At 39.8% G+C, this 12,333-nt stretch overlaps 1 protein-coding gene across 1 annotated transcript; it reads right to left on the bottom strand.

Annotated features, from left to right (window-relative positions):
* Positions 1–5,479: 5,479 nt before the first annotated feature.
* Positions 5,480–11,998, bottom strand: LOC311038408 (eosinophil peroxidase-like). The gene is made up of 16 exons (XM_084047921.1): positions 11,916–11,998; positions 11,735–11,806; positions 11,475–11,562; positions 10,906–11,081; positions 10,577–10,715; positions 10,205–10,328; positions 9,889–10,095; positions 9,275–9,638; positions 8,915–9,075; positions 8,179–8,431; positions 7,798–7,968; positions 7,299–7,536; positions 6,982–7,184; positions 6,723–6,754; positions 6,423–6,530; positions 5,480–5,991 (listed from the first exon to the last, which is right to left on the bottom strand). Exons 2-16 carry the CDS (start codon positions 11,802–11,804, stop codon positions 5,968–5,970), a joined length of 2,358 nt encoding a protein of 785 aa, XP_083904047.1. The 5' UTR covers positions 11,805–11,806; positions 11,916–11,998; the 3' UTR covers positions 5,480–5,967.
* Positions 11,999–12,333: the final 335 nt, after the last annotated feature.

Genomic DNA, 12,333 nt, shown 5'->3' with positions numbered 1-12,333 from the left:
ATCATGAGTATTAATTTAATTCTGAGAATGTGCACATGGGTCCACTGAGGATTTTATTGTACATCCAATAAAAAATGACTATATAGGCAGTTGACTTTTGGCCATGATTTGATTGTGCGTTGGCTTTGAGCATGGATTGGGTCATACTTCTGTGGTTCCTCATACCACTGGCTCCTCAAGAGAGTGAAAGTATGTGAAGGCTACGTGTTCCTGGGTTATTTCCACTCCCTTCCATGGAAGGCCAGCCAGCCAGACAGAACCAGCTGTACTGGGTCACTGTTATTTTTTGCTCATAACTCATTGAAGTTCCTCCATGCAGACTCTATTCTCTCCAGTGAGGGTAGTACAGTGTTCCTTCAGACAGTGAGTGAAGCCACATCTGCAAGCTATTAACCCAGTTCCTTTGTCCACGTTGCTGGAATTCTCTCGCACTTCTGATCTTGGGCATATTGTAGTATGAGAATTTAAATTTATCCTCTTTTGAATTGTTAAATGTGTTTTTCTTTTTTGAGACAACGCCCTCGGACTAAAATACGTCCTTCAGGAAAGTGAAAAAAGTAAGAGCTGGCATTTTCTTGTGTGTCCCCTTCCACTGTGATACTAAATGGAGTGTAAAATCAACACAATTTTTCAGTGCATCACAAACTCAACATCTGGCCAGTAAATACCAACCTATAGCCACCCTGAGACACTTAACAGCAGCCGACTTCTGAAGCTTAGAAAATGGATATTAAGTAGTCATTTGTCTATTTCTCATGGTACCAAATTATTCAACAGTTTGGTCTTTAATAACTCAATACATTCTGATTGTAATAATTGCTATAGTGTTTGTTTATTCAGTAACAGGAGTTTCCATGTCTCTCCAGCTAAAAAGTAAAAGAAACATTAGTGCATTTTTAGGTCAGAATGCCAAGTTTATCTAATGAGGAGAGAGAACTCATACAGGATACAGCATAAACAAGTGAAATTTGAAGTAATGACACAAAGAAATGAGCAGATACATTTAGAAATGGAACAGGAACACTATAAAATGGAAGATAATGAATGGGTTCTCTTTCCTAATTGGCTGAAATTGACAGCCCACCTAAAATGTATTTTCTGTTTATTAAAGAGCTGGAGAGACGGGGAGACTCCTGTTACTAAACACACTTTTTAGCAATGATTACTACTATTACAATATGCGTTATGAAATATCACTTACACTACCTACAGTATATGCTCGATAAAATATCACTTACACTACCTTTAATTGAATATGTGTTAATGTAATGTACTGAGTGGCTTACACCTCTGCCTTTATAACCTATTTAAAACTATTGTATTTCATAAAGTCCAAAAACACAGCTTCAATGAGAAAATAATTATCCTTTCCATTTCTTGAACATTTTTGCACAGTCAAGCTTTCTTCCCCCTTTCCCCCCAACATCTCTATATTTTTAGCAGCATGATATCACCAACTTAAAAAAGCCCCCCCCCCCCCCCCCCCCCCCACACACACACACACACACACACACACACACACACACACACACACACACACACACACACACACACACACACACACACACAATAGTCATACTTCATCGTTACGACTCTAAGAACTGAGTTGAGTACACCTGCATTTTGGCCCTCACTAGCACTTTCCCAGCACATCTGCTAATCCCCTCTACAATTTAACTGCAATTAAGACACAATCACTGTTTACTATTAGCTTATTCTCTAACAATCACCTTTAACTCCAATCAACAGACGGATGCAAACTCACACAAACAAACAAACACACACACACACACACACACACACACACACACACACACACACACACACACACACACACACACACACACACACACACACACACACACACACACAAACACACACTTTCTTGGCTCTCAGCCATTTAAAATATGTCTGCATTCAACAGGGCTCTCAAAACTCTGACACAGACAGACAGTCAGTTCTTTCCCCCTCTTTCATAAATGGTAGGTTTCCATTACTTCGGGAGTGAAGCTTGAACCCCCCTCCCCCCCCCCCCCCCACACACGCAAAAACGCACGCACACACACACACAAATCTCGGTCTTAGTGGTCGACGTGGCACTCTGCACGGGTAGACTCAGCAACCAGGAGGAGGAGCCCTTCACTAACATGCAACCCAACAAACCTGACATACCATAGGGTCTCATATACTCAGTTAGTTATTTCTTACTCCTAATATCACTCCTCATCTCACAGAAGCAGGTTCTAATTTGGGTATCCTTAACATCCTAGGAGAATTTTACAGTGTTTTCTCAGTATAATGGAGGCATATAAGACTATTTGCTCAATTTTCCTACATCTGACTGGACAAAAAAGTAATGAAAAATCATGAAAAATCACAGTCACGGTCACTGCCATGGTGACTGAAGAAATGAGATATGTGTGCCTTTATGTACAAAGAGATGGTCCACACTCATAAGTTATTTGGTTTCTTGCACGGAATACACAAATGTGAGTCCTGTCTATCACTTCTACTGTACTTCTCTTATTTCTTCTCTTAACTTACTACACTACATCAACTCAACACACTATCAACATATTGTGAAGGGTTTGCTCCCATGTTTACTCTGATAGTGTTCTCTTCTCACATTAATCACCTAAATCACCTAAATATTTTGGATACTGAAATGTAAGAGAAGAGGAACTTTTAACAATTAAATAAACATACAATACAAAATCTGATGATATAGAATTTTACAGAGATGGGAAAAGTACTGACATTCTGTACTCGAGTAGAAGTACAATTACTTGTGTAAAAAACTACTTTGGTAAAAGTAAAAGTACTCATTCAAATAATTACTCGAGTAAAAGTAAAAAAGTACAGGCTCTGAAATGTACTTTATGAGTAAAAGTAAAAGTATTTTTACCGGATATTTCTGTGCAAAGCCAATTGTACCCCAAAGATCCCCACCAAACACGTCTTAAAACTGGCCCAGGATTGGTTTCCAAACTGTGATGTGACGAATCATACAAGTAGTCGATCCAACTTTTGAAATCAATAAGTGGTTCTCAACCTTTTTACACTGAGTACCACCTGAGAAAATATTTGCTTCTCCAAGTAGGCTACCACCATTATGACTGATGTTAAAATACAGTAGCGTAGTCCTACCCCATCCTATTCAGCTAAATTGTCGAATGTTTATGCATGTTCTAATCATATAGACTTTACTTTAGACCAGGGGTCTTCAACAGGGGGTCCGGGACCCCTAGGGTCTAGGGTCTACAACAAGCTCACAACGCCTCCCGCTGCAAGGCGTAGTGAGCTTGTAGATCGGCTATTTTCGGCAAAGAGGTTTGGTGTAGGAGGGAAAAGGAGCAAATCAAGTACTAATAAGTAGACTATTGAAGGTTTTAAGTGGTTAAATGTCTGAAATTAATAAAAAAAATCACACCCAGTGTGAAGTGGGCGGTGTGTGGTCATCACAACATGACTCACTTTAAAAAAAAGGATAAAAGCCTTTTTAAAGTCCATACTGCTATTCATAGGGCTGCACATGTGTCATGTGTTTCGCTGGTGATGACACTAGCTGTAATGTGATTGGCTGACTTTGCAAAAGTATCGATTTGCATTAACAATGGAAGGTTAGGGGTATACACATGTTTTGGTCGGTGTCCAAAACTCACTTATAGGGGGCGGCTACACCGCCCCAAAAATCACACCCAGTGTGAAGTGGGCGGTGTGTGGTCATCACAACATGACTCACTTTACGGCGGCTACACCGCCCAAAAAACATGAATTTACACAACACTGATGACAGCCTAAGCAATCTATGACATCTATGAAAATGTTTAATCTGGAACACAATTTTATACAATATGTAGTGGGAGTCCCTGCTTCATCTCTCTCAGCTAATTGGGGTCCCTGCTTCATCTCTCTCAGCTAAGGGGTCCCTGCTTCATCTCTCTCTCAGCTAGGGGGATCCCTGCTTCATCTCTTTCTCAGCTAAGGGGTCCCTGCTTCATCTATCTCTCTCTCAGCTAGGGGAGTCCTCACTCCCTCCTTCATCTCTCTCTCAGCTAAGGGGTCCTTGGCCTGAAAAACGTTGAAGACCCCTGCTTTAGACCATTTCCCCCCATCTTTTTTTTTTTTTTTACAGTTTGAACAAAATAGCCAATACAATACTGGCTACTTCAAATAAGTAAACGCACGCGCGCGCGCGCACACACACACACACACACACACACACACACACACACACACACACACACACACAGCTAACAAGCTATTGCAAAGCCAGATATGACCGAAAAGTTGTGCACCTGAAGACCATGTAGACTTTTTTTTTTAAACCAAAGCTACAGTTGTGCGGACCTTTGGCTTTACACACAAAGAGTAGAACTACTTTTAGCCAGCATCATGATATAATTAATAACCACTCACCTAATGCTTCGGAGGTTCAAAAAGAACGCACTTCCAACGTGTTTAAGTCACAGGAGCATGGTTTCATATTGTTAATATGACGTTTGGCCCAAATCTGCGTTTATAATCCACGTGAGTTCATGTTTACATTTTCCCCCCGGAGTCTTACAGATCAGCTCATGGTGGCAGCAAAACAACACACTTCCTCTAAAAACGATTTCAAAATAAGAGCATCTGGTAATATGATTAGTCAACACTAGCTTTATTTTTTAGTCTAGTTACAGGAAGTAGACATTTGCAGTAGGCCTATGTTACACACCGGTGTGTGACTCACTGGCCAGAGCTACTGACGTTCTACCCTGCGAGCGTCGCGACTGCATGGATGAGTGCTTCTTTTAATTTGATCTGCCACGCAACATTAATATTTAGCATTAAAACTAAAGTACTTGTACTTCGAGCCTATTTTGAAAAAGTACTCAGTAGAAAGTACTAGTACTTGTGTTAAAATGTAACGGATAAAAGTAAAAAGTAGTCAGAAAAATAAGTACTCAGTAAAGTACAGATACTCGAAAAAAGTACTTCGTTACAGTAACGAAGTACTTGTACTTCGTTACTTCCCATCTCTGGAATTTTATGACTTCTCTTCATGAGATTATGACTAAAGGCATACGTACACATCATTGTATATTGTGAGGTCATTACATTCAATTAAATATTATGTAATTTATTTGACATAGAACAATGGCTCCATCTACTGTACAGGACCCATACATTTACATTTTTATGTGTTAACCACTTAGGCCTAATCCCTATATTCAAACATTTTTTTAAATGTTCACCTATAATGGCCTGGCAAATAGGGATGTCAGAGTTCATGTAATAAAGTCGTACTTCAAAACTACTCCACAATGCAAAGCACATCTTGACCCAATCCATGCCTATTTAAGAAATGGTGCAGTAATTGCGCACAGTTTAACCATGTGACACATTTAGCATAACAGTAGGGGTTGCTGATGAACAGAAAGTTCATAATTCTCTGACAGATAAAAAAAGAAAAGAAAAAGAAAACGTTTGCTTAGTTTCACCTTTTTAATGTTGAATGCACAATAAAACTTATTTTTAGGATTACAGTAAAACAAAACAAAAAGCAATAGCGTAAATCACAAAATATACTAAATATATTCAGTGCAAAAGGTGTAATATTTGATCACAATTACTGTATATGCTCTTTCGTATAATACTGGTAAAATCCATAATGAAAATAGGTTATTACAGACAGTAACAAAAAAAACATAAACAGTATGATGTACAGTAACAGTGTTGTTCAATATTTTCAGTTTTTTGCTTAAAATGCTATCTCACTGGCATACATGTTCAAATTATTACAAGAAAGTGTAAAACAGTTATGGAACCCATATAATGTTTGTTGAATCCTGATTTGTTATATTAAGTAATTAAGCAAACAGTGTTTGAGCAATCAAGACAGATAGAAGATGTTGGTACAGAATTAAGGCCTTCTAGCCCTCCACGGATACTCTTCATATTACTACTGCAACATCTCGTCCCCTTTTAAAGTGTGATGACCTGTGGGATCTAGGGAGAAGCATAGATGAGAGGTCACTCTCACAGAAAGATAATATAAGCTCACAACGAGTCGTGACACGATGCATTGGAAGCTTGTAGATTCGCTATTTTGGCACGCGACAGCATTGTATGATGGGGAACTAATAGTCTTGTTCCATAGCTGTAGTCTCAGGTTTTCAGAAGTCAAATTGGCATACCCGTTCTGTTCTAGTTCATTTTCACACATGGTTCATTTGATTGGCATGGCAGCAGGGTTGAAACAGATATGACATCTTCACATGCATTTCCAGTTCAAATCTGAAGCTATAGGGAAATTAACAGAACAAGAAACAGGTAGGCCTATGCAACCTTATGGAAACCTGGGACTACAGTTGTGCACAGAACCTATGCATAATTCTGTCTTGTTATTGGCCAAGATGTACTGTATATTAGTATATTACTTCATTGTCCTGAAGCTCCTGGTTATCCAGTCCAACAAGCAGGTTCTCTTGGTCCATTGGGTCCACCTGGTTGGCTTGTTCGTCTTGATTTAATGCACCTGTCTCATTCTTAATATCAAAGACAGAAATTGGATATTTAGCTTATTTTGTCTCACAATTTAGAAGATCGTATTTTTGAGACTGGTGCTGATCAAATAAGCTTGGGTGAAATTGTTAGTATTAACCATACCCTTGATCAAGTGGTTGTCAAGACATTGCACCAAATAACACTGTACAATAAAAACAAAAACAGAGTCTGACCTCATTTCCTTGGACATCATTTTCTTCTTGGCCTGCAACACCAACATTTTCATTAAAACCATAATTTGCAGCTATATTTTCAAAGGAAGCAGAACAAAATAATTGCATTCTCATGTACTTGTACACAATAACAATATTTGAATATCGAATCTTGAACATTGAATAATACATACATTATTGAACATGAATTATAACCAACAGAATATTACGGAGAAAAGTATATCAATCCCCACAATTAAGAATTAAAATGCTCTTTCACCTGAACCGGGTCTCGACTCTCTCCAGCTCGCCAGATCCAGCCTTGGGATTGTATTGCAGTTGACGAGCCTTGATTTCACATCAAAGACATCCTGAGGAACAGCGGTGATTCCAGTGTTGTCACAGATGATTCTGGCCAGGGTTACGCGTTGCAGTTGAGTTCTCTGTGCAGGGGTGAAGACATTTGGAGCCTCATACCACAACCTTGGAATAGAAAAGAAGGTGTGAGTATGTATGTACAGTATGCATGTATGTATGTATGTATGTACTGTATGTACTATTGTATGAATGTACTGTATGTATTTCTATATCACTCACCTGTCTCCTGTACGGATATTCGCAAACTGTTTTCTAATGAGACAGGCAAACAGAGGGCCAACACGGGCACCTCCGCTAAAAGGCTCAGCTACACCACCGAGCCAGACATCGATGTTAGCAGGTGTGCCATAGAGCTTAAGCAGACTGCGAGCCAGGTTACGATTCCCCAGAACCACACCAAGCTGAGCCTCATTTTGAGGTTGAGAGAGGCCACAATCCCTGCGCCAGGCGTTGTAACCTTGTTGGTAAGCAAAGATAATTGTTATGGATTTTGATTAAACAGTGATGCTTTTTTTATTTGGTGAGCAGTAGGCTATCATACGGCTTTGTGGTGAAAATGGCCGATCTACAAGTTCATGCTTTGTAAAGAAAGCTTGTAGATCTGCTATTTCCCCCCAAAAATATGTGTTTTATATATTTTTAACATTTTGAAATATTCGCATAGGCCTAGAATGAAATATGGACACCAGTTTGAAAGTGGTTAACACATGTACTGTACCAGGAAGGCCATGGTCACGTCCTCTAGCCATGTTGAGGGCAGCCAGGTCCAAAGCTACTTCCATGACAAATTGGAAAAGCTTGTCCCTCACATCATCCACCAACATGTTATCCTGCGTGTTCAGTTTAGCCGGCGATCTAATCATGCCACGGAGCACAGGGTCAATGCCACCTGAGAAAACCAATGTAATCGTTACAATACCCATTGAAGAAATATTATTTTAAAAACTGTCCGATTGTCTTAATAATCTTTTGGACTTGAGAAATACATTTTCACATTTTTACATTTTTGTGAAGTGATTAATGTGAATCATGAAAGATAGGTTTTCTGCACATTACACAGTGTTCATGTACACTGGTTTCACTGAATGACGTACTGTACCTTCAAAAACAATTCTCCAGGGAGTAAAGAAGGCCTGGAACAAGGGGACATTGCGGACATTAGCCTGTCTGTAGTTTGCATCCAGACGGGGCAAGACAGGCTGGAGGGTATTATGTGCAAAGCGGTATGCTGCTGTAGCAAACACGTTGGAAATGCTGGGGTCTACATTAGGGTTGTAGCCACGGTAAGGGCCAAGCTTTCGGACTTCGGCAGCACCAAGAATATGTGTCAGGTAGTCTCGGAACACAAACACCTAGAAGATATGAAATATTGTGGTGTAAGTCAGTCATGTGCAGGAACAGTCAGTGTCTGGATGAATATATATACAGTTTGTCTCATCTGTAGTTCTGGCAGTTCTGTTTCAATAGTTCAGTTTCTACATTTGTCTGGAGATGATTATGGAGGGGAGGATGAGGAGGAAGCTGAATGCTATAATGGAGGACCCCTCTCATCCATCATCATTTATTGATAGACTGAACATATATATTTATTGATTGGCTGTACATACTGTGTATTCATTCATTCAGAAATCCGGAACAGATATCTAGTGCCAGAATCTAAGCTTGGTTCTTTACTCTTACTATGTACCTGTACCTCTCCTGTGTTTCATTTTACACTTGCATTTCCCTATGGCCTAACTTATCGTATCTTACAGTGATGTATTATTATGATCATTGTTATGTTTTTAAAATGAGAAATATGAGCACAAGTTCATATGTTGCAAAGGTCATGTTACCTGTGTGTAGGCACCATTAATCTTGCGAGCCTCTTCGTAGAGTGTCTCACTGTCCCATTGTGGGTTAATTCTCCTCAGTTCGGTGGCTAAACGGTTGTGTTCACGCACAAATAGCGTGTGAATAGATAACAGATATATGTTTTCATTCACACGGCTATCACCTGAAAAAATAGCAAAACAGACAATGACCAAATATCAATCACTTCCTCTTGTCAATATGTCAAATACTATCATTGGATGTTCGCCTTCATTTGAGTGGTCAGGTGGGCTTTACAAGAGTGTATAATTAGCATTCTTCGTTCTTCATCAGATTAAAAGATTTTATTCTCAGCCTCAGAGACAAACAGAGCACATACTAACCTGCAAGGAAACAGGGCACCTCTCTTGCATTTCGGTCGCCGGTGATTCTTCTACGCGTGGCACACATGTTTGTCCCATTCATAGGGTCACTGGGAAGCAGGTCACGTCCACTGTCTCTGCATGACAGATTGATACGCATCAGGCCCCTGTTATTTGTTAAGTCACGGAGGCGAATTGCTAGCTGTTCCTCAGACCCATATACTTGGCTAAGGTCAAGGAAAGCTGTCAGAGCATTGATCTGCTCTCTCTTGCATGGTTGACCACCAAAATTGAAGGCTGAAGTTCCTGTTCCACAAGCAGGTGCCGATCTGAAGGAAGGTATGCAAGGCAGGGGGCGAGGTCGACGAGGGTCATTACGGGGGAACTGTTAATAAGAAAGCATAGATTAACCACTTAAGCCCTATATACTTTGACAAATAGTGAAAATAGTTGATCTATTAGTTTAATGACATGCCCAAAATAGGGACACCAGATTCAATGTGCTTGAAATTTATGGGAAGAAAAAAAAACAACAACACAGGGAACAGTTTGGGAAAATGTTGAAATTGTTGCAGGCTAATAACATAACATAAACATAAAGATTATTGCACTAAGGCTAGAAGAAGGACACCAACCCGAATGGGGATGCAGGGCTCAACTTCTTCACAGCTCTCTTCACAGTTAATATTGTTGCTGAAGGAACGAATGCTGGGGGAGAAAGGTGTGAAGCTAAGATCATGATCGTTCCACTGGCCAAAGAAGGTTGTCATGAGGGTGTTCTCTCTGTCATTGACCACGTTTCTATCCATTGCACGTAGTATGTTGTTGGAGACCTCTCTCACCTTAGAGAGGAGCAGAATTGGTTATGTTTGCTAAATAATATATTGAAGATGTTATTCTGATACCTCATGCATCATGCTGTACATCCAGTTAGCCTACAGTATATCATACCAGTGGGAGCATGAAATTGTTGATCCTGTTTCTGGAGCCCTTTGTTAGGAACAGTCCATCATCGTATTCAGCAGGAAGCCAGCGGACGAATGGTGTGTTGGAGGCCCCAAGACGAGGGTTCCTCCTAGAGAAACAAACATGAAAGTCATGCATTTGATAGATTCAATTGAGAAACCCAAAGGAAACATAAAATTCCAGCCAAATATATAATTGATGTCTTGAAAACGTAAGGTGCTCAATCATTAAATCTTTTGAGGTAAATATTTCTTCATATAATAAAAGTAGTCCTATCAAAGCTATACATCTTGATGGCTATACAGCCTAATTAGGCTCAGCTGTGTAATGTAACAAACGCATGATGGCAGTCCTTACAAGTTGTTGCAGAGGCTTGTGATTGTTCGAAACCTGTTCACGTTTGGGATGGTGCGGCATTGCCATTGCGGGGAACGAATTCGAGCAGAACATCCAGTTATGTCAGCAAGCATCCTCAGCTGCTGAGGAGAAAGAAGATCTGGAAAGAATGTACAAAAATGTAAATATATGTCATATAATGGAGTTGTGCACCAAAAATGGTGATCCACAAGCTCACAACGCCTCACAATGCTACATATTGTGAGCTTGCAGATCTGCTAGATTGCACTTTTAAGGGACACAGGTATAAATTGTGTGGAATGTGCATTTGTGTCGAAGTCTCAGCTGACCTGTTGCATTCAGTGAGCGTTTGTGCACATGGTGGACCTTGTCGTGCAACAGTCTGAGGGTTTGGGCCATGTAGTCTGCCGATCGCACTGCTTGGCGGGTATCTCCACGTGGTTGCTTCATGAGCCGAAGAACATCAGATGGGCTCACTTGATCCCTACGCACCCTGCGCAGGCTCCTTGAAAGAAAATTGGTAGTAATGATAAATGAAAGAATCAATAGGCCTAATCATGTCCTACAGAGACGAAATATCCTCCTGTCCTAGATTTTTGTTTTCATTTGTGATTATATCACAAGTGTGGTAGATTAGCTCAGAGACTCTGCCTAAAGACCAAAAGCCTAATCTCCCCCAGCCAAGGATGATTCCCTTTTAGGCTAGTGGATAAGATTATGGGCTTTAGTGTCCCTTCCTGTGTGGGCTCAAATCCTAGGTGTTACACAAGCCATTTAAAATAATTATTTTTTCTACCGATTATTACCTTTCCTGATGAAGCAGAATAAATGGGTTGTATGCATTATTCAGTTGTTTAGTGAACTGTACTGTATGTAGTAGGTTAATTCATTAACTCACTCTTCTCTGGAGTACTTGTAAGCTTCATCCACAATTTTCTTTGCCTTCTCAAAAGCCTCTTGAAAGTATGGGCTGCCCAAATGTTCCCCTGTAAACCATCAGAAAGATAATTAGTCATGTCCTTCCATATACCATGGAAATTGCCAGGGTTTGTAATATACATGCAAGTAATGACCAACGTATGTTGAGCAGCTATACAATGAATATAATATAACTTAATGAAATTATGCAGGAGTTTTTCATTTTGTAAAATATTATACCTGATGGAGTAGAGTGGCTGTGCATGAAGCACATGCCCAGTGTCAAAAAGATGAAGAGACAGGGATTCATCTCTGAAATGTATGATGAGAGAAGAAATATCAGTCTATTTACATATGAGTGCCTACAATAAGTAATTTTAAAATCTTTGCATTAGATGACAGAAAGAAACATAATAATTACCTGTGACTTTGATGGTCCTCTGAGAACCCCAAAATATGAAGTTGTTTTAGCATTAAGATCACTAGCCCTACTTATAGTCAGAAAAATGCCTCGCCCCCCTGTGTTGTAGTTCCTTCTTCATTCTCCCCCCTAGCTCAAGTGGTAGTTCCTTCTTCCTTCTCCTCATCATTAAGTGTTTGTTTGTGTTAAAACATTCTGAGATGATATTTCTGATACACTGGCTAAAATTACAGAAGCTCCCTTCCCGTTAGACCCTGAAATTTGCCTCTTAGGCAACTTCCTCTTGAGAAGATTACTTGATATACATGTAGGTTGTTATCTACAGCTATCTCGGTCTAGATCATTTTTTTCTCGAAGCTACTTAATGTTTATACTGCAGATTTGTCTCTTCTTGTTGTTCCTTTTCTTTTCTTTTTTG

The sequence above is a fragment of the Gymnoscopelus microlampas genome (genome assembly GCF_963454915.1).
Source record: "Gymnoscopelus microlampas genome assembly, chromosome: 21".
NCBI classification, from domain to species: domain Eukaryota; kingdom Metazoa; phylum Chordata; class Actinopteri; order Myctophiformes; family Myctophidae; genus Gymnoscopelus; species Gymnoscopelus microlampas.
Note: the sequence above shows the minus strand (reverse complement) of the source record. Positions and strands in the feature narration are given on the sequence as shown.